At 37.6% G+C, this 21571-nt stretch overlaps 3 protein-coding genes across 3 annotated transcripts in view; 2 read left to right on the top strand and 1 right to left on the bottom strand.

The window, feature by feature from the left end:
• bent (projectin protein bent) overlaps positions 1 to 16344 on the top strand; it is a 92792-nt gene extending 76448 nt beyond the window's left edge. Inside the window, exons 119-146 of the mRNA XM_089085319.1 lie at positions 18 to 223; positions 677 to 1137; positions 1415 to 1949; positions 2211 to 2405; positions 2792 to 3275; positions 3592 to 3847; positions 3974 to 4308; positions 4388 to 4503; positions 4715 to 4999; positions 5184 to 5323; positions 5429 to 5692; positions 5977 to 6593; positions 6885 to 7983; positions 8107 to 9332; positions 9434 to 9567; positions 9790 to 9997; positions 10223 to 10375; positions 10476 to 10702; positions 11013 to 11303; positions 11650 to 12021; positions 12220 to 12276; positions 12740 to 12915; positions 13117 to 13231; positions 13323 to 13465; positions 13643 to 13799; positions 14211 to 14528; positions 14685 to 14798; positions 15087 to 16344. Coding sequence (XP_088941445.1) covers positions 18 to 223; positions 677 to 1137; positions 1415 to 1949; positions 2211 to 2405; positions 2792 to 3275; positions 3592 to 3847; positions 3974 to 4308; positions 4388 to 4503; positions 4715 to 4999; positions 5184 to 5323; positions 5429 to 5692; positions 5977 to 6593; positions 6885 to 7983; positions 8107 to 9332; positions 9434 to 9567; positions 9790 to 9997; positions 10223 to 10375; positions 10476 to 10702; positions 11013 to 11303; positions 11650 to 12021; positions 12220 to 12276; positions 12740 to 12915; positions 13117 to 13231; positions 13323 to 13465; positions 13643 to 13799; positions 14211 to 14528; positions 14685 to 14798; positions 15087 to 15289 — 8887 coding nt within the window. The 3' untranslated portion in view covers positions 15290 to 16344. The remainder of the gene's footprint in view (positions 1 to 17; positions 224 to 676; positions 1138 to 1414; positions 1950 to 2210; positions 2406 to 2791; positions 3276 to 3591; positions 3848 to 3973; positions 4309 to 4387; positions 4504 to 4714; positions 5000 to 5183; positions 5324 to 5428; positions 5693 to 5976; positions 6594 to 6884; positions 7984 to 8106; positions 9333 to 9433; positions 9568 to 9789; positions 9998 to 10222; positions 10376 to 10475; positions 10703 to 11012; positions 11304 to 11649; positions 12022 to 12219; positions 12277 to 12739; positions 12916 to 13116; positions 13232 to 13322; positions 13466 to 13642; positions 13800 to 14210; positions 14529 to 14684; positions 14799 to 15086) is intronic.
• A 657-nt stretch (positions 16345 to 17001) lies between these two features.
• On the top strand, positions 17002 to 18709 carry lsn (vacuolar-sorting protein SNF8). The gene has a single exon (XM_011632147.2). It carries the CDS (start codon positions 17160 to 17162, stop codon positions 17913 to 17915), a length of 756 nt encoding a protein of 251 aa, XP_011630449.2. The 5' UTR covers positions 17002 to 17159; the 3' UTR covers positions 17916 to 18709.
• LOC105422668 (uncharacterized) lies at positions 17865 to 20867 on the bottom strand. The gene is made up of 7 exons (XM_011632148.2): positions 20652 to 20867; positions 20348 to 20420; positions 19782 to 20265; positions 18698 to 19712; positions 18454 to 18582; positions 18208 to 18363; positions 17865 to 18117 (listed from the first exon to the last, which is right to left on the bottom strand). Exons 1-7 carry the CDS (start codon positions 20684 to 20686, stop codon positions 18090 to 18092), a joined length of 1920 nt encoding a protein of 639 aa, XP_011630450.2. The 5' UTR covers positions 20687 to 20867; the 3' UTR covers positions 17865 to 18089.
• Positions 20868 to 21571: the final 704 nt, after the last annotated feature.

Raw genomic sequence — 21571 nt, 5'->3', positions numbered from 1 at the left:
TCTTTTCTTTTTTACAGTGGATATGTCATTGAAAAACGCGATCTCACGCATGGCGGCGGTTGGGTACCAGCAGTTACACATGTTAATCCCAAATATAATCATGCTACTGTGCCAAGATTGCTTGAAGGAACCACGTATGAATTCCGTGTATCTGCGGAAAATCTTCAGGGCCGCTCCGAACCATTGACTACTGACCGATCTGTTGTTGCCAAGAATCAATTTGGTGAATATTTTGAAAATATTTATGTTGTCAGTCTTGAATTATAATTAAATTATAATTTAAATACTTTTATATCAAAATTTTATATATATATATATATATATATAATTTTGATATAAAAATATTTAAATATATATATATATATATATATATATATATATATATACACATTATATACATATACACACAAAATAAATAACTCTAAAATAATTATAAGAATATTAATTACGTTTTTAAAAATGATCTTTAAAAAGGATCTAAAATTTCCAGAGCTTTTTTTTAATTATAATATTTTAATAATTGTAATTTAGAATATTAATATTTTAATAGAATATTAAATTCCAAACATACGTAATTATAAATTTATAACTATAAAAAATTATGTTTGTCTATATATTGCTAATTTTATTTTTTTATTATTTTTTTTTCTTTATTAACGTATTTTTACTTGTACAGTTGCTCCTGGACAACCTGGCAAACCAGAATGCGTGGATGCCGACAAGGATCACATCAAAATCAAATGGACTCCGCCTATTAGCAATGGTGGCTCCAAGATCATCGGCTATGACGTGGAGCGTCGCGATCGTGCTACAGGTCGCTGGATAAAGCAGAACAAGGAACCCGTTAGATATCCTGAATATTACGATGATCATGTAACCGAGGGTCATCAGTACGAGTATCGTGTGTCGGCTATAAATGCCGCCGGTGCTGGAAAACCAAGCGAGACCTCGTCCGTATTCACGGCTAAACCTATGAAAGAAAAGCCGAAGCTTCATCTAGACGCTCTAATCGGACGCAAGATCAAAGTTCGCGCTGGAGAACCGATCAATGTCAACATACCATTGTCTGGCGCTCCCACGCCAAAGATCGAATGGACCAAGGATGGAAAATCACTTATGGAGACCCTTCGTCTATCTGTACGTTTATCTTCTTATTTTATTTTAATTAATTGACTCGATTGAAACTTATTAATTAAATTATTTTTATTAAAAAATAATTATAAAGAATTCTTTTTTTTTTTTTAAATGTTAGTTCGTAATGCCTTCCTTCTTTTGTATTTAATAAATTATAAATTTTTTATCCTATTCCTTGCCTCACAGAATCCTTATTTTAATCTTTATACAGAGTCAAGTGAACAGTCTTTATTTGTTATTGGTATTATATGCACTTTTTCATTTTTTATTATATCTTCAGACCGAGACCAAGAGCGACCGAACGCAACTGCTTATCGAGAAGTCTGTGCGAGATGACAGTGGCATGTATACTATAACCGCGACGAACGAGCACGGAAAGGACTCGGCCGAGATTGAAGTAATAGTTGTGGACAAGCCTGGACCACCTCAGGGTCCTCTACAATACACCGGCACGACGCAAGAGTCCGTCGGGCTGTCCTGGAACCCACCAATGGACAACGGTGGCTCCGACATTACGAACTACATTGTCGAAGTCTCAGATTACGGTTCTGACAATTGGCGACAAGTACCTGGATATGTTCCCAGGACGAGTTTTACAGCAAAGGGCTTGACTGAAGGCAGGAAGTACGTCTTTAGAGTCCGCGCCGAGAACATGTACGGAGTATCGGAGCCCTTGGAGGGCAAGCCTGTGGTCGCCAAGAGTCCCTACGATCCACCAGATGCGCCAAGCCAGCCTGAGGTTCTTGGTTACACTCCCAACAGCTGCAGTCTCTCGTGGAATCCGCCTATCAATACTGGAGGAAAGCCTATCACTGGTAAATTGTCGCAATAAATTATTTTAATTGTTATATATCTATATAGGTAAAAGTAAATATTTTGTGGCATTTATATATATTAATTTATATATATGTTATATTTAAATTAATATTAAAAAAAGTTTCCTTTTGAGAAAATTATTAAAAGTTTAGATATATATGATGAAGATTTTAATTTCCTTTTTATTGGTGAAACCCTGTGCCGAAATCCATATTTTATATATAATGACTTATATACATTATTTGCATTACTTTTTTCAGGTTATTACGTGGAGAGGCGCGAGCGTGGTGGCGAATGGTTGAAAGTTAACAACTACCCAACACCGAATACGACATTCACTGTGCAGGATCTCCACGAAGGTTCGCGATATGAGTTTAGAGTGATCGCTGTCAATGAGGCTGGACCTGGAAAACCTAGCAAGCCTACTGAACCGATCACAGCCGGACACCAACGCCGTAAGTATACTCCAATATCATGTTATCACATTATAATAAATACGATCAACATTTCATTATAAATGTTTTGAAGTGTTCGATTGACGAATCAGAACAAAGAATTGTATCAATTAATCCGTCAAGAAATGCTTCGAAGCATTTGTAGCATCAAATTCATTGCATCTAATAAATACGATTTAATTGTAAAAAAAATATATCTTCATCAAAATGCTATAATTTGAACATCTTCCTTTAACATTCATTTTAGTTTTAATTTTTGTTCAGTTCTTCAATATTATTAATAGTTTTAATTCCTAATTTTATTTATATTCAATAATATTGATTATTTTAATTATTAAATTGCAGTAACTATAATAACTGTAACAACATTACCGTTAACTTTGTAGTGCGTCCTGATGCACCCGAACCGCCTAAAGCCGATAGGATAACTAAAGATTCAGTGACTCTGAGCTGGCGAGCACCGCGAAGCGATGGCGGCTCGAAGATCCGAGGATACATTATTCAGAAGAAAGCCAAGGGTGATGACGATTGGTCAGATGTAAACGGCGCGCCTATACCGAGCAACGTATACACCGTGCCGAAGCTGAAAGAGGGCGAGGAATATCTCTTCAGGGTGTTTGCGGTGAATGACGTCGGCAGCAGCGACCCGAGTCGACCTAGCAATCCGATCATCATCGAAGAACAACCCAACAAACCGGTCATGGACCTCGGTGGAGTTCGCGATATCACTGTTCGTGCCGGTGAAGATTTCTCTATTCATGTACCTTATATCGGCTTCCCCAAACCAACCGCCACGTGGTTTGCGAACGATGTCATTAAAGACGAAACCGATCCACGTGTGCATCAGCAGCTGGCCGATGATTTTGCCAGGTATATAACTCTGGAATTAATATAAACTTTTGAGAAAATGAGAATTAAAACGAGATATGAAGATTTTATTAATTTGTCAATATTTTTAAAGTTGAACATCATGCAATTGAATTTTAGTTATTATAATATTTAGAGAATATTATAATTATTATGAGGAAGATAGTTTGAAAAGAAATTTAAAAACAATACAATAAAGAAATTTAAAAACAAAACAATACAATTTGGATTTAGAATTTTGTTTTATTACAGTTAGTTATTAGATAAAGTTTAGTGTAATGTTGTACATGTTGTATTACTGAATAATCTTTCGCTGCAGCCTGGTAGTGAAGAATGCGAAACGTTCGGACGGAGGACAGTATAGACTTCAGCTGCGCAACTCATCTGGTTTTGACACAGCGACCGTCAACGTCAAGGTTCTCGATCGTCCTAGTCCGCCTGAGAATCTTCGTGCAGATGAATTCGGAGGCGACGCCCTCACTCTCTTCTGGAACCCGCCTAAAGACAACGGCGGTGCTGATGTCACTAACTACGTGATCGAGAAAAAAGAACCGAAAGCGGCTACGTGGTCTAAAGTAAATATTATATAATTGAGATTATCATAAAATTTAGGTAAAAAAAAAAGACGGAAAGGAAAGACTAATTAATTGGCATTGAATTTGAATATAGTGTCGGAGATTCTAAAAGAAAGAAATTTTTAGGTGAGCAGCTACGTCACGACACCATTTGTGCGAGTCAGAAATCTGACGGTCGGTCAGGTTTACGAATTCCGGGTAATGGCAGAAAACCAATACGGCACGTCGGATCCAGCGACAACGATCGATCCGATCAAGGCGCGACATCCATTTGATCCTCCGGGCGCACCTGGAACACCTCGTGGTGTAGAAACTACCGAGGACAGCATTACCATTACTTGGACCAAGCCTCGTCACGACGGCGGCTCTCCGATCCTCGGATACGTCATTGAGAAGCGCTTGCTAAACGAGGATAAATGGGTTAAGGCTACCCCAGCTTTGGTACACGATACTACTTACAAGTGAGTGACTTGTATATGCTCTCGAGAGGTATCTTTGGTTTTTAGCAAGGTATTGTAACGATTTTTGTTGGTCTCACAGAGTTACCGGACTCATTGAGAATCACGATTATGAATTCCGCGTGGCTGCGGAAAATGCTGCCGGTCGCGGACCATGGAGCTCCAATTCCGACATCATTCGTGCCAGCGCTGCACCATGTAAATATTAAATATTAAATAACTTTTTAATTAACTCATATATTAATAAATATTTTAAATGTTTTATTTTAAGAATACAAAGAGAAAATACAGATATACAGATACATTTTCAGATCATTGCTTTAATTAAATTTTCTATTGTTATTAATCGTAATTTATCACAAATTAATGAGAATCAGATATAATTCAAGATGTCAATCTTTCGTTACAGTCCCACCAAAGATCACGAGCGATCTCAGCATCCGTGATATGACTGTAATTGCTGGAGAACCATTCACCATTACGGTACCATATACAGCTAACCCCAAGCCGAGACCGAGCTGGTCCATCAACGGCGAGGAAGTTCTCACTGGCGAAAGGATTAAATTTGAGACCACCGATGTTGCCTCACAGTTCATCAACAAGAAAGCGCAAAGATCGGATACCGGCACGTACACGATATATCTCACGAATACCGTCGGCACAGATTCCGCCTCATGCAAGGTCCTCGTCGTCGGTAAATTTCGCTTTATACATCAATCTTTAACTTCTAGATATTTATTATTTTTTTTTTAGTACCTTGGATTTAAATTTAAAGAATTATATTTAGAAAGTAACAAAATAGTAATTTTGAATAGTTCTTTATTGAGCATTTTGATTTTATCAGTACATGAGTTGCTATAAAATAACTTTTTTCTTAGACAAACCATCGCCACCTCTGGCACCTTTGGACATCTCTGATATCACTCCGGAAACCTGCACATTAACGTGGAAACCTCCTTCCGATGATGGTGGTTCACCAATCACGAATTACATTGTCGAGAAACTGGATCCAGCCGGTGTAAGTTTTCGATGAAATAATTCTAAATAAATTGATCAAAAAGGTAACATTAGTTTTTATTCATTATGATATAAAATGTCTTTATTGCTTTCGGATTTCTTTTAGTATTGGGTGAAGCTCAGTAGCTTTGTGAGAAGCACGCACTATGACGTCATCGGTTTGGAACCGAATCGTACTTATAACTTCCGCGTACGAGCGGAAAATCAGTACGGCGTATCTGATCCGCTACAGGCTGATGAACCTATAACGGCCAAATTCCCATTCACAGTGCCAGATCCACCCGGACAGCCACGAGTCATCGATTGGGACACCTCGAATGCCACGGTGGTCTGGACGAGACCTTTATCCGATGGTGGCTCCCGCATCCAGGTGTGTAAATAGAATTTATAACTACAGGATATGAATTATTAATCTAATAATTTGTATCATTTTATATATATGTTATATATATGTTATATATTTTTTTATATAGCTATATATATATACAGTTGTGTATTTTTTCAATTTTATAAATTATTTCAGATTATACTTTTAATATTAACAAATTCTAATATATTTATATAGTTAGCTTTTTTGAATTTTAATTTATTTCAAACTTGTACTTTTAATATTAATAAATATTTTGTAATATATTACATTATTCTCAATTACAGGGTTACAAGATCGAGTTCCGCGATCCTGCCGAAGACATGCAATGGCGGGTGGCGAATGACTATCTCTTCAAAGACACCACGTATGTGTGTTACGGCCTAATGAGCGGTCACGAATACGAATTTAGAATTCGTGCGAAGAACGCGGCCGGCTTCAGCAAGCCGAGTCCGCCGTCTGCGCCGTTCAGACTCAAGAGCAAGTTTAATGTGCCATCGCCACCTGGCACGCCGCAAGTCGTTAAGGTCGGCAAGAACTACGTCGACCTGCGATGGGAGCCGCCCGTGTCCGATGGTGGCAGCAGGATCACCGGTTACATAATCGAGAAGCGTGAAGTGGGCAGCGCGATGTGGTCTAAGTGCAACGAATACAATGTCGTAGATACTGAGTACACGGTTATGCATCTGATCGAACGGGGCGATTACGAGTTCAGAATTTTTGCGGTAAATGCAGCTGGCAGGTCTGAGCCGAGCTCGTGCACCACCCCGGTGAAAATCTGCGAGGTCGAGGGTGGTGAGAAACCGGAGTTTATCCGAAATCTGCCTATCAGTCAGATTATACCGCTTGGCAAGACTCTCGTCCTCGAATGCGAGGCCACGGGTAAACCTCTGCCGACTGCCAGGTTAATTGAAATAATATTCTTATTATTTATTATTAAATAAAACTTAGTTCATAAAAATAAAAATATTAGACTTGAACATCGTAACAATTAAATCGATTTCATTTATATGATTTTTTTTTTTAGATTGTTTTATTATATAATTTATTACAACTTAAACGTTTATTTAAACGTTTATATTTAAAAATTACAATTTTTCTTAAGAATTAATACTTGTAATAAATTACATATTATTCTTATGCTGTTATTACCTCCTAACTTTAATCTTTATCGTTATAATCTTAATTTGTTTAGATGGCTGAGGAACGGCCGCGAGATCACTTTGGGCGGTCGCTTCCGTGCCGAGGCGATAAACGGCATCTACAGACTAGTAATATCCGAGGTGTGGGATGCTGATGACGGTGACTACAGTTGCCAGATCTCGAATCCGCTCGGCGTCGCCGCGACCACATGCAGGCTAAAGATCGGTACGCCGCCACGCATCGAGCGCATACCGGGTGATCTCTATCTACCGGAGGGCGACAACACGAAGATCAAGATTTATTACAGTGGCGACCAACCAATGGAAGTGACTCTGAAAAAGGACGGCCGCCAAATCGTGGAGACTACGCACATCAAATATACCGTGTTCGACGAGTACCTCATTATCTTCATCAAGGATATTCAGAAGGATGACGCTGGTATTTACGACCTGTCCATCTCGAACGATAGTGGCAGCGTCAGCGCGTCTTTCAACGTGTACATCACTGGACTGCCTGGACCACCGACCGGACCGCTCGATGTCTCCGATATTGACAAGCACACGTGCACCTTATCCTGGCATCCACCCAAGTACGATGGCGGTCTTCGAGTCACCCATTATGTGGTGGAGCGTCGCGATGTCAGCCACACTCACTGGATCATTGTATCCTCCTTCTGCAAAGACACCACCTTCGTCGTGCAGGGCCTTACCGAGGGCCAGGAATATCTCTTCCGGGTGATGGCCGCTAATGACAACGGCATGGGACCACCGTTGGAGGGCACCAATCCGATCAAAGCCAAGGCGCCGTTTGATCCACCAGGACCACCCGGCACGCCCAAAGTCATCGAGGTTGGCGGAGACTTCGTCAATCTCTCCTGGGAGAAACCGGAAACAGATGGCGGCGCCAAAATCCAGGGTTACTGGATCGACAAGAGAGAAGTCGGCAGTCAGGCATGGCAGCGCGTGAACGTCAGCATTTGCCTGCCGACGCAGATCAATATCAGCAACCTGATCGAAGGAAGGCAATACGAATTTCGAGTATTTGCTCAAAACATCGCAGGACTTAGTCCCGAGTCGAAGGCCTCGACCTCCGTGAAGATCGTTGATCCGCAGGCGGCGAAGCCTCCAGAGATCATTCAACCTCTCAACAAGGTTCGTATTTCTTTAGCTTGCTGTTTGATTATAAACAATTATTATGGAATGAATTTTAAAATAATACAATAATGTCACTTTATTCAAAAAATATAATTCTCTTCTTCTCGTTTCTTCTTCAAGGTAAATTGCATCCAGAATCACAACGCCCACTTCCAATGCAAGATCATTGGCACACCGAGGCCGACCATCACGTGGTTCAAAGGTGCCCGCGAGATCGTGAGCGGTTCTCGCTATAACATTTACTCCGAGGGTGAGACTCACAATCTCATTATTCACGACGTTTTCGGCGAGGACGCCGACGAGTACTTCTGCCGCGCAGTCAACAAATGCGGCGTAAAGTCCACCAAGGGCGAGCTCTTCATCAAGACACCGCCGAAGCTGAACGTGCCGCCACGTTTCCGCGACACTGCCTTCTTCGACAAGGGCGTGAACGTTGTCATCAAGATCCCATTCACTGGCTATCCGAAGCCGAAGATCACATGGGTGCGCGAGGGCGAGGTGATCGAGTCCGGTGGACACTACGCCGTCGAAGTGAAGGAGCGACACGCCGTGCTGACGATACGCGATGGCAGCCGCATGGACTCTGGCCCGTATCGCATCACCGCCGAGAACGACCTCGGTCAGGACTCGGCCATCATCAAGATACAGATCAGCGATCGTCCAGATCCGCCCAGATTCCCGCAAGTGGATAACGTCGGTCACGACTCCCTGGCGGTCAGCTGGAAGCCACCGGTCTGGGACGGCGGCAGCAACATCACCAATTACGTGGTGGAAAAGCGCGAGCACCCGATGAGCAGCTGGATTCGCGCTGGCAACACTCGCTTCTGCACGCTCGCGGTGACCGGTCTCAGCCCGGGGCAACAGTACGACTTCCGAGTGTGCGCGGAGAACATCTACGGCCGTTCCGATCCGAGCGAGGTAACGCCGTTGATCACCACCAAGGCCGTGATCAAGCGTGAATTCAAGAGGAAGGAGTACGAGGTGGACGCGACCGGCAAGAAGATACGCGGCCGCGAGGACGAGAAGCCGCGCGATTACGATCAGTTCGTATTTGACATGTACAGCAAATACGTGCCGCAACCGGTCGAGATCAAGCATACGTCGGTCTACGACAAATACGACATCCTGGAGGAGATCGGCACGGGCGCATTCGGCGTGGTGCACCGCTGCCGCGAAAGAACCACGGGTAACATTTTCGCCGCCAAGTTCATCCCGGTATCGCATGTAATGGAGAAGGAGCTGATCAGGAAGGAGATTGATATTATGAATCAGCTGCATCATCCCAAGCTGATCAACTTACACGATGCTTTTGAGGACGATGACGAGATGGTGCTGATCTTCGAGTTGTAAGTATCCATTTTAGACAAGAGGATTGTTCTCTATTAAATACGACGGCGGATCGTGACGGGTTTGCGTTATTCTTAATTTCGATCATTTGTCTCGTTAGCCTGTCTGGCGGCGAACTGTTTGAGAGGATCACAGCCGAGGGTTATACCATGTCCGAAGCGGAAGTCATTAATTACATGAGGCAGATCTGTGAGGGCGTCAAGCATATGCATGAAAAGAACATCATTCACCTAGGTAAGACATTGTTATTTTAACAATGAATTTTTTTCTTTCTTATGACACACGTGAAATTTATTGAAGATTTTACTTAGATTTGATAATTTAGATTTTTAATTATATTTTATTATTTTCATTATTTTAATTATATTTTGATATTTTCTTAAATGCTATTTATAATTGTTAAAACTAATATTTACTTTAAACTTATTATCTTAATTAATATGTGATTGTTTCCAGACATTAAACCTGAAAATATCATGTGCCAAACTCGTAACAGCACCAACGTGAAACTGATTGATTTCGGTTTGGCTACTAAACTTGATCCGAACGAAGTAGTAAAGATCAGTACGGGCACGGCTGAATTTGCTGCTCCCGAAATCGTCGAACGCGAGCCGGTCGGTTTTTACACCGATATGTGGGCCTGCGGTGTATTAGCTTATGTTTTGTAAGTAAATTTTGTCGTAAGATTACCACTTCGCGCAATTATAACAAAGTAATTAAATATTTAAATTTTATTTGAAATACATTTATTATGAAGTCTTGGAGTTATTGGTTATTATATGAGTTCTGAAGTAAAATATTTATAAGACATATGCATGCATTCACAAAGAATGCACAGAATTTTATTGAAGAAAGAGAGAACTCTATCGACTAGAATGCATTTGCGCAGATTGAGTGGTCTTTCGCCGTTCGCCGGTGACAACGACATTGAGACCTTGAAGAATGTAAAAGCATGCGACTGGGACTTTGACGAGGAAGCATTCCGCGACGTTTCCGAAGAGGGCAAAGATTTCATCAGGCGATTACTAGTCAAAAACAAAGAGTGCGTTCTACTATCTTTTTTACAGATTTCTTTAGAGAATACATTTTCTTTATTGTTCCGTTACTCTTTCGTTCACATTATTGTCATTCTTGCCTTTCAGGAAGCGCATGACCGCACATGAATGTCTTCTTCATCCATGGTTGACCGGCGACCACAGTAAATGGACCAATCCAATTGCCAACAGTCGTTATCTCAGCATTCGTGACAGATTACGTGCCAAATACGAGAATTGGGACAAGTACGTCCTTCCCATTGGCCGCCTAGCCGAGTACTCGTCGCTCAGAAAACTCTTAATCGAGAAATACAGAATTTACGACTCTTGCTTCGGTAAGTAAAAAATTAATATATGTAATCATAATTAATTTTAAAAGATGAAGAAAAGAGATATAAAAAATATCGTTGATTTTGTAGAACACGAAGAGATATAAATATTTACGAACTGTTTGCTCAATTTTAACAAAAGAAAGATATTATTTAATTTAAATAATAGAAATGTTCCGAAAAAAGAAATGTTTGTTTAATTTTCTGTATATTTTTTATATGTCTTGTAACTAGAAATTAACACCAGCTTTAAATAACACTAAGGTGATTAAAATTGTCTTAATGGGTAATTTTTCAATTAATTATGCTTTTGCAGATCGCCGACAAGCAGCGCCCAGATTTGTCATCAAACCGCAAAGCGCATTCGCCTACGAAGGACAGAGCGTGAAATTCACTTGTCGCGTGATTGCGATTGCCGCACCGACTTTGAGTTGGTCGCATAACAACCAAGAACTGCGGCAATCCGTCAAATTCATGAAGCGATACCACGGTGATGATTACACCTTTATTATTAACAGAGTCAAGTTGGAAGACAGAGGAGAGTACATTATTCGCGCGGAGAATCATTATGGCTATCGTGAAGAAGTTGTTTTCCTCAATGTACAACGTAAGCCATCAAAATTTTACCGTATAATTTACATAAGTCTGGAGGAAAATTAAAATTTTTATTATAAATTGATATTTCTAATATAGTTTTTAAGTATATCTAGATAACTATAATTTAATTATATTTAGGAAAGATGATATTAAATTTATTATAATATTAATTTTGAACTACTTTGAACTTTATATTGCATACTCTTTAATACTTTTATATAACATATGAAGAGGTATCGACGTATTTCGTGATGAATTATCTAATAATATTTCAGTTATTTTTATCAATATAATTGATAATAGTTTTATTTGCTTTACATTTTATAAAAAAAATAAGGATGTTTTCGCTCTTTCAGCATTGCCAAGAGAAATTCCGAAGTACAGGCCCGAGCTGCATCCGGTGCGCAGACGAGAACCGCTTGGCTACAACGTGTGGTTAGAGATGATTGAGTCGGCGCCGAGCTTCACGTTCCTGCTGCGGCCACGTGTCATCCAAATCAGGCAGACTTGCAAGTTGCTCTGCTGCCTGAGCGGCAATCCACCACCCACTGTGAAATGGTACAAAGACAGGGAGGAGTTGTCCAAATACAATTATCCCATGAGCAATGCTGACGGCGTCGTCACAATGGAAATTATCGATTGCAAGCCAGAGGACAGTGGCAAATATCGTTGTGTAGCTACCAACAAGCATGGCAAGGACGAGACCAGTTGCGTGGTCATCGTAGAAGGTATGAGATGAGCATGTTATTGAACATCAAGCAAAAATGAATAGAATAGTTAAACTGACAGAGAAACTTATTTTTATAAATAATTGAAGAATTATTGTCGAGAATAACTTGAGATAATTCTTGAAACTGAAAATATTCTTTTTATAATTTGTACTGAGTTTCTTAACGAAACAGACTTCATTAAGCATTTGTTTGTAGGCACTGGAGAAACGGAGGAGCAAGTAAAATTAGTGCACGACCTCCTACATTCCGGAGGTAGAGCTGTTTAAGAGTGTACCCTTTGCTATCCTTTCCATCTGTTGTTACAAGCAATGTTCCGTTAAATAGATATATTTTATTTTTGTGTTTACATCAAGCTTTTCCACATTATTAATCATAAATGTATAAAATCGTATGTAGCTTATTATATTAGCCGCATATGAAATATTTCAATCTTTTTATATTAATCATATTGAAATAATTATAAAAGTCCATTTGTTTAGATACACCTCAAAAATAACGATTCTCTCGAAATATTATACATTTATTATCTTTGTACAGTATATCATATTTTATGTTGGATTAGCTTTTTCATTTTTTCCATCATCCCATTTTTTTAGATTTGCTATAATTTGTTTTTGCAAGGAAATATAAATCTCGTGACTTTTATGACAAGAATAACCTAATTATATATGAATATATTGTATTGCTGTTTTAAAACGAATTATTCCATTTTAAGATCGAAGGTTCATCGAGCAACCATTAAAACCGGCACCACCGCCAATTGTGACAATCCATAAGTCCAGCGGTTATAGTGGCTACAGTTCCACAACCAGCCAAGGACAAAATTATAGCAGCTTCACTTCTTCATACAATGGCAAACAGAATTCCACGACGATTTCATCATCATATAAGGTATATACACGAAATAATATAATATATTTATATTAATCATTGGCGATTTTTCGAAGTCGGCAGAGGTGAAAAACCTCTTAAAATAATTAAAAGTACAGATGCAAGTATTCATAATACTTTTTAAAAATAAAATCAAATAAGGACTCTCGGTAAGAATAAAAAAACAACATTATTGACATGTTTTTAAATATATAATTTCAGGATAGTGTTAAAATCAGCGATACGTCTGATAAGCGAAGCATAAAGAAATACGGCTCGAAACTTGACTCTACTGGCAGTCCATCTCGATCCAGGAGCACCACGAAAGAACTTATCCGTTAGTATATCGCTTTACCATGTCATATCTCTAATGATTGGATCATTTAATGTAATCTTTAATCTTATATGAAAATGTATATGTATTAAAGAACCGTCAGATGATTCGATGAGACCGCCGCAATTCATCCAAAAGCTGAAAAATCTCACAATCAACGATGGCGAACATTTGGAACTCACCGTCAAAGTCGATGGCGATCCAGAACCGCAAATCGCTTGGAGTAAAGATGGCAAGGTACATAAGCTCGAAATTTATTCACGACAACTAAATTAAGAATTTTGCTATTACTTTTAATGGATACACAAAGAAAATAATTAGGTATTTCTAAAAATGTACTAAAAATTCGTATAAAAGGAAGGAAAGTTTTTATTAGCAATTTATATCTTTATAAACGAAATAAAATTTTTATAGATATTGAGCTCGTCAGAGATCGTTGATCTGAAATATAAGAATGGAGTGGCCACTCTCACAATCAATGAGGTATTCCCCGAGGACGAAGGCGAGTACTCGTGCATCGCAACTAATAGCATTGGCAGTGATACGACATCCTGCAAACTGACAATAAAAGGTAAGAATTTTTACAATTCTTATCTAATACTATCTAACCTAAAGATAATAATTCAATCAAATGTAATTTAACGTGTTTCAATTAGATATTTAATATCATTTTTAATTTTATTTTGTAATTTATGTTATATTATTTTATTATATTTCATTAGAAATATCAATCGTTTTTTTTATCGTTTTTATTTCTTTAAATTAACGTTTATTTTAATATAAAGAATAAAATTTTACAATATTTTCTGACCTCAATATTCCATTAGAATAAAGAGAATAATTAATAAAAAGAAAATTTCAAAACCGTACCGTTAACAAAAAAAAAAAAATATTTTAAAAAATAAAAATGGTTACACATAGAAACTTTTAATGTTAAAAAAACATAGAAAGATGCGTGACGCTTAATCCGATTTGTTTTTAGCCGTGGAGAACGCTGCTGGGAAGAAGCAGAGCGATGACAAATCGCCGAAGATCGTGGACCATTTAACAAGCAAGTATGTGAAAGACGGCGAGGCTGTGACGCTCAGTTGCCGAATAATCGGTGCGAAGAAGTTCGACGTGGTGTGGCTGCACAACAATAAGGAGATTAAGCCTAGCAAAGATTTCCAGTACACTAATGAAGCAAACATCTACAAGCTAGTCATTGCTGAGATATTCCCCGAGGATTCCGGCACTTACACGTGCGAAGCTTTCAACGATGCAGGAGAGAGCTACTCGTCGTGCACGTTAAGCGTACTCGGTGAGAGATCGCCTTTAGTTATTATCAATCGTATCACAGAAAAATTGGCGAAGACGAGCCTTGTTCCTCGTTTCGATTTTACTTTTAATTCTACTTCCTTTCTTATCTTAATCTTTTTTTATTTTCATTTTCATTCATTCTGTCCATTTCTTCCAGCTCCAAACGAAGAGCCGAAAAGCCCAGCGTTCGCGACATTCCCGCAGTCTGCAACAGTGAGTGAAGGCGAATCGGTTACTTTCACGTGCAAGACTGATACCGCGCCTTTGAAAGGTAAAATGGCTTTACACAGAGCAAGGACACCGAATGTGTAGACTGAGCACTAAGCATTTCTAGATCATTTATTATATTCAAATAATATTCGAGTAATTTTTTTTTTTTAAATCCAACAAAATTTTTCATAAAATATACCTTATAATTAATTACATATACGAAATATTCTTGTTTTTTTGACAGCTTATCTGGAGAGAAATATAAATTTTTATCCTTATAACGATTCTCATCTGAATCTTCTTTTTTCGCATCAGTAAGCAAAGTTGAATTGTGTTAAAAATTTTCCAGTGACTTGGTTGAAAGATGGCAAGGCAATCCCCGAGACGAGCAGCAGATATCACTTCAGTTCAGACGGCAATACGTCCTTCGAGTTCGGCATCAAGACATGCATGGCGAGCGACGTCGGTCAATATGTGGCACGTGCGATCGGCCAGAAGGGTGAAACGAACTCGGCGTTCGCTCTCAACGTCGTCAATCCCGGCGAGCTGTGAAATCAATCTTGATATCGGGTTACAACGTCGATTATTATCACGGTCGGACGATCGACTCGGAGTATTTATGATATATTCTTCAGAGAATGTCTTTCCCGATTAATTTGCGAGTATGTTAAAGAGCGCACGCTTTTCTCAATGGATCTATATTTATTCGAAAGCGTTTTCTCCAAAAAAGAATATATCTTTTCCGCTCTCGCATGCATCCAACTTCTGCGGGCAACTCCTCCGAGATCGATCGTTATCGCGCTTTCCACTCTAGCCTTTCAACTTCTGCGAGATTTAATGGGAATGCACTCGCGACGCGAACAAAGAACTGGTGCATCTCGTTCACAGCGAACATTTTTAAAGTATATGATATCCTTGTATAGAAAGAAAGAGAAAATTGAAAGATTAATGATAATCTTTCTCTTTTCTCTCTCTCTCTCTCTCTCTCTCTCTCTCCTCTCTTTCTTTCTCTCTCTCGCTCTCGCGCATTCTAATATGTAAATTATTCTGGAACACTATATTTTTTTTCCTGTGTGTTTGTCATGATGTCGCATGATCCGCGCGAATCATCAAAATCGCAGTCGTATTCGCTGCCACGACGAGAATCCGAATTCGCCGTCTCCGCACACAAGCATTACGGATAGCACGCGCAACTTATTACGCTAAAATATTCGGCTTTGCTGTATTACACGACTCGACATACACTCGAGTACACGCGACTATTTAACGAGCACATCGCGATAGTATCTGAAAAAAAAAAAAAAAAAAAAGAGAAGTGAAAAGATCCTAAAGACATCTACGCTCGCGGACGCGATTTTCCCGGTGAAACTTGCCAGCATCCTCGAACAACAACATCCAACCATACGTTTTTAACATCAGCATCCAAAGATTTCATCGCGGGAATCCTTCGATAGCGTTAGAATGAATACGCAAATATCTGTATACGATACTATCGCGATGTGTCACTTTATTCCATATTAATGGTACGCACTGTCGTGTTTTACTTGTTTGAAGACTGCTTCCGTCAGAAAATTTACGATAAAATAAAATATAATTAAAAATAAAAATGAATCTATCATTATCCATACTTTATTATTATACATTTTATGACATAGTAAGTATAACTTTCATAAATTTTTTTCCATATCCATTCTCGAGTTAGCATTTGCATTTATGTAGGATATTTCGATGAGAAAAAAAATACGATGTCTTTATATATATATATATATATATATTTTTTTTTTTAAATTGAAAATAATTAGTAGGAACATGCAAATATTAATAAAAGTCATATTACTGATTAAAGCATATTATATAAAATATAGTAAAGTATGCATTATTAAAAATCAGATAATTAGATTATTAGGTCATTAATCTTATAAAAGTTTACGTAAACTATTAAAATTTTGATAATTATAAGGGAAGAAATAACATAATTATTACATAACACACGTGTTATATTGCATTTACGTTGTTAAGTGGAAAACTATGACATTGATGTTGTGTTACTATTGTAGTTGGCTAATTCACTAAAAAATAATTATAAAAGTAACTGAGATATATAATTATATTCTTGATCCACAAATTCCACAAATTGTGGAAGTAGTACGGACACACACACCAGAATAGGATTTTATCGGCAGGGTCAGAAAATGTAAATGGCTACTTAATTCCAATATCCTAAAAATAGAACTTGAGGACGCTAGTGTACGGGGGGGTTTTGACAGTTCCACGAAAAAGGGCGGGGGGGATTCGAGTTCCCAAGAAGAGATAGGTTAGATGGCGAGTTGTCAGGACGATAACGAGATACGTCAAGAGTAATTAAACGCCGAAAAAAATTAATTCGAGATTGACAATCGAGGCAAGTTGATTGAGGAGGAAGATGAGACGAAAGGCGGGGGTGGGCGCGATACAAAAGCAGAAGTTGGAGCAGGAGAAGTATCGCGACAAGGGCACGGAGATCCAGGAGAACCAGTTCGAGCAGATGACGAAACACATGGAGACGTTCCGCGTAAATCTCGAGGAATTTGCGTCGAAGCACAAGAACGAGATAAAAAAGAACGCGCACTTTCGCCGTCAATTTACGGAGATGTGCGCCTCGATAGGTGTGGACCCGCTGGCGTCCGGTAAAGGATTTTGGTCAGTTTTGGGCATTGGCGATTTTTACTACGAGCTCGCTGTGCAGATAGTCGAAGTTTGTATGGCAACCAATTACAAAAACGGTGGCCTGATATCTCTGGACGAGCTAAGAACGCGTTTGATCCAAGCCAGAGGACGTAGAAAGGAACATCAGGAGATCACCAATGAGGATTTGCTGGCTGCTGCAAAGAAGTTGAGAATATTTGGAAACGGTTTTTCTGTAGTTCCTATTGGCAGAGGAAAACATTTAGTACAGTCAGTACCTGGTGAACTCAGTATGGACCATACGGCGGTATTACGTCAAGCTAGCTTATCCACAAATGCCTATGTTTCTAAGTCTATCTTGTGCAAGGAATTGAGATGGGAAAAGGATAGAGCGCAGAAGGCTCTGGACTATATGATGAAGGAAGGATTAGCTTGGTTGGATAAACAAGGAGAAGACGAGGTGTTATATTGGTTTCCTAGTTTATTCACAGCGTGCATTGTTTCCAAAGAATAGACTTTGTGTCAACATTGTTGTCAGATAGGTAGAAAATAATTTCAGGAAAGACTTAACGTTGCTTTTTACAATTTGTATCTCTTTGGTAAATAAAATCCGTCGCTTTGTAATATTTACAGCAGAGATCCGTTTTGTAGTCATCCATGTGTGTCCTATGTTCAATATAGGATACTGTCACCTGGTTTCAGATTCTTGTATATTACTAAAATCACACAAATAAGAGAGAGACATAAGTCATAAGAATATGCCAGTTTTATATGATTCAATTTAGCTAAGACTTTATAGTACAAACCTATGTTGAATAATATCCGTTTTGAATTGCTGTTTGCAAAGTAGAAGTGCTTTCTGTAATTCGGCATTTTCTTTTCGTAACGAACTAATTTTTCCACGTAATTCCTTAGACTTGACTTGAAATCGTACGGTCAAAGATTTTGCTTCGTCTCTCCATCTTAAAATAAAGCAGATTTTGTCACTCAATCAGATTTATAATCAGGTTTATAATAACAGTAATAAAGTTAAATAGATTTTTTTTTATTACTTTCGACTTAATTTTTGATGATTTGTTACATGTTGTGTCATCTCTTTGATCTTTTTTTCGAAATGCTTCTGTTGCTTATTTAATTGTTCAGTTAACATAGACTGCCAATTATGATCTGTATTTTCAACCCTGAAAAACATTGATTTTTAGGCACATCCAAAGCAAAAGAGTTATTTATTTATTTTATGTAGTAGAAGTATAGAATTATATAATGTAAATGAAAATGTATAATAAAATTATTTACCTTATATCCAAAGTATGTTTGCTCATTGTATCCGCATGATGCTGGGAGGGAACTTGGACTGGAGAAATATTAAGACTTGATTTATTCTCCATATAATTTTCCTTCGAAAGGTTTATTTCTAGTTCGCGGATCTTGTTTTCCAACATGCATCGTTCGTAATCTCTCTTGTGTATTTCGTGATCGAAAGCCAACTGTAGCGTCTTCAATTCTGTCGTCAGAGATTCTTTATCATCTGTAGCTTTGATCAATTGACTTTCCAAATTAACGTAACAATCGATTGCGTCCTTGGTCTTTTCATCGGCTAATTTAATGCGATCCCGTATATTTGTAGAATTTTGTTGTTGAATTTGCTTTAGCTTTTCATTCGAAACTACTAATTTCTCTTCCAAATTAGCAATTTTTTCTCGCAGCTGTTGCATCTCTAAATTATATTGTCTTTTGCATATTTCATTAGAAGCCTCTAATTTTGAATCTGTCTGTTTTAACGCTTGTTCGAAAGTCAGAATCTTCGCGGTTGATTTTTCCAGTAATTCCTCAGAATCTCGACGCACTTTCTCCAGTTCTTCTTCCACTAATCTGGTTTCTTTTTGCGATTGCTCTAATAATGTTACTTTTTCCCGCAATTCCGATTTTAACTCTTTGATTTCTAATAAATATTTTTTCATACTATGCTCATGAGCGTCTTTCAACTTAGCAGTCTCTTGTCGCATCTTAACGGCGTGTTCTTCGATAATGGAAGTCAATCGAGCTTCCAATCTAGCATTTTGCTCTGCAATCTGTGCCTCCCTTTGAAGTATAAACTCTTTTTCTTTTACCGCAGATTCTACTAGATCGAGAGCCTCAGCCATTTTGCATTTTGTTTCTTCATTCTTCGCTATAATATTATTAGCCACTCTTCTGCTTTCGTTTAATCTCCTCTCTAAATCTGACTTCAAGTAACTTGTCCTCTGTATTTCCGCTTTCGCGGCAGATAATTCTTCTGTTAACGACTGTATTGTCTGTTGACTATTCCTATCTTTTAAATAAAATTACTAACGTATCATTTCTGTCGTATCTCAAATTAAATGCTATGTAAATCACTGACCTTTCTGTTGACTACTTTGTTGAAGCTCTTGAAATCTTGTCAGTATTTCTTCTTTTTCTCTCTTCAGAGTTTCTATCGTTTCTTTGCTTGACATCCACAGAGACTGTTGCTTCATGAAATTTTCCTTCGCTTGAAGTAATTTGCCCTCCAAAGCCTTTATAGCCTCCGAATATGATTGTCTAACATCTTTCAACTGTTCCTCATAAAATTTGATATCTCTGCTATCCACTGGACGAGTTCTGAGTTCTTGCTCCAAAGCATCCACAGCTTTCATTGACACCTGCCACAGCTGAACTGCTGAATCCTTTTCCATCTGCAAGACCGCAATATGCTCCTTCAGATTTGTAATTATCTTATTGTGTGCATCCTGATTGCCACATTCTTCCATATGCGTATATGAAATGTAATCGCGTATAGCATCACTGCTGTTCTTATTCTCAATATGCAGAGCTTGTAACTCAGAACGAATGCTGTTTTGTTCTGTCTGAAAAATATATTCATACTGCATATATGCTTCGCTATAAATTTAAACATCAAACATTAAGTAGGTTTGAAAAGAGGTTTACTTTGCAAACTTCCAACTCTCGTTTAAGCTCTTCAACAATATCATTGTATTCTTGAAGAATAACATTATGTTCTCTGGAATTTAAAAGAAATAGTAAAAATATAAACAATAAAATCATAACTGTAAGAAAATTGATCGATCAAGTTGATAATTATCAAAAACGCAAAATTATTGTTTTATAAACTGTTAGCTTGGCTTGATCACTTCCTGTATAAGGACTGTCTGACTGATATTTTTCTATGTGCTACTAACTTTATCTTTTATTTAACAATGATATATTAAAGCTTTCCTAACCTCACACTTACCCGCGTTTCAATGCAGTATACTCCGAATCGAACATTTTATTATAGAAAATTTATTGTCTTATAAAAAAGGCAAATCAACTATAAAAAATTTTATTTCAATATCTAAACTATTTTCATTCAATTTATCTAACATTCAATAGATCATTCATGTTGCTGCTATCAACACATCGCACTTGTATCGATCGATCGATTGACACATACACACACACACATACACATACACACATATACACATCACACACCAGCGCATACACATATTGGCGGCAAAAATGCTTCAAATATAAAATTTATTAGCAAATATCAATTAATTGGTTTTTTTCAGATTAATAATTATACTGCGACATTTCGAAAATTATATTAGACATTTATTATATAATAATTAAACAAATATGATTATGCGCAGGTTTTTTTTAATTGTGACAATTGCGAGATGATAATTATAAAGTAATTATAAAACATTTATTAATAAAATATATATTTTGCGATTTATGTTTTTCAAAATAATTTTTGAATATATTTTTCTAGTTAGATAGTTTTATTTTATTGGTTGGATAGTTTAGTTAATTAAATTTTTATTTACAGAACAATTAATCTTTATATCACAATGAAACATAAATAATCTTGAATAAAACTTGAAGTATTTATATAAAAATATTGAAAAATGACATGTAATATCAATTATTTATCGATAATATTTCGTATATTTTGCATATATGATTAACATTAATTAATATTGTACGACTCGCCATGCGATTATTACATTTAACATTTATTACATTTGATTAGTTTATGCATGATAATAATTGCTTAGCGAACTTGGTTTTCATGAATTATCAAATACAGATTACAGGAATAATCCTTTCCTTTTAATATTAGTTTTTTAAATAGATTTAAAATAATTTTTCTTGTCTTAAAAACAT

Source organism: Pogonomyrmex barbatus, unplaced genomic scaffold (genome assembly GCF_055798465.1).
Source record: "Pogonomyrmex barbatus isolate J1 unplaced genomic scaffold, ASM5579846v1 scaffold1, whole genome shotgun sequence".
Classification (NCBI taxonomy): domain Eukaryota; kingdom Metazoa; phylum Arthropoda; class Insecta; order Hymenoptera; family Formicidae; genus Pogonomyrmex; species Pogonomyrmex barbatus.
Note: the sequence above shows the minus strand (reverse complement) of the source record. Positions and strands in the feature narration are given on the sequence as shown.

Excerpts from the sequence above, each read along its gene's own strand:
- lsn (XM_011632147.2), top strand. The coding sequence starts at position 17,160 with ATGAGACGAAAGGCGGGGGTGGGCGCGATACAAAAGCAGAAGTTGGAG.
- LOC105422668 (XM_011632148.2), bottom strand. The coding sequence starts at position 20,686 with ATGTTCGATTCGGAGTATACTGCATTGAAACGCGG. Across the intron at positions 18,583-18,697 it reads AAACATACTTTGGATATAAG|GGTTGAAAATACAGATCATA; the intron begins GTAAATAATTTT and ends AATGTTTTTCAG. Across the intron at positions 18,364-18,453 it reads CATCAAAAATTAAGTCGAAA|ATGGAGAGACGAAGCAAAAT; the intron begins GTAATAAAAAAA and ends CTTTATTTTAAG.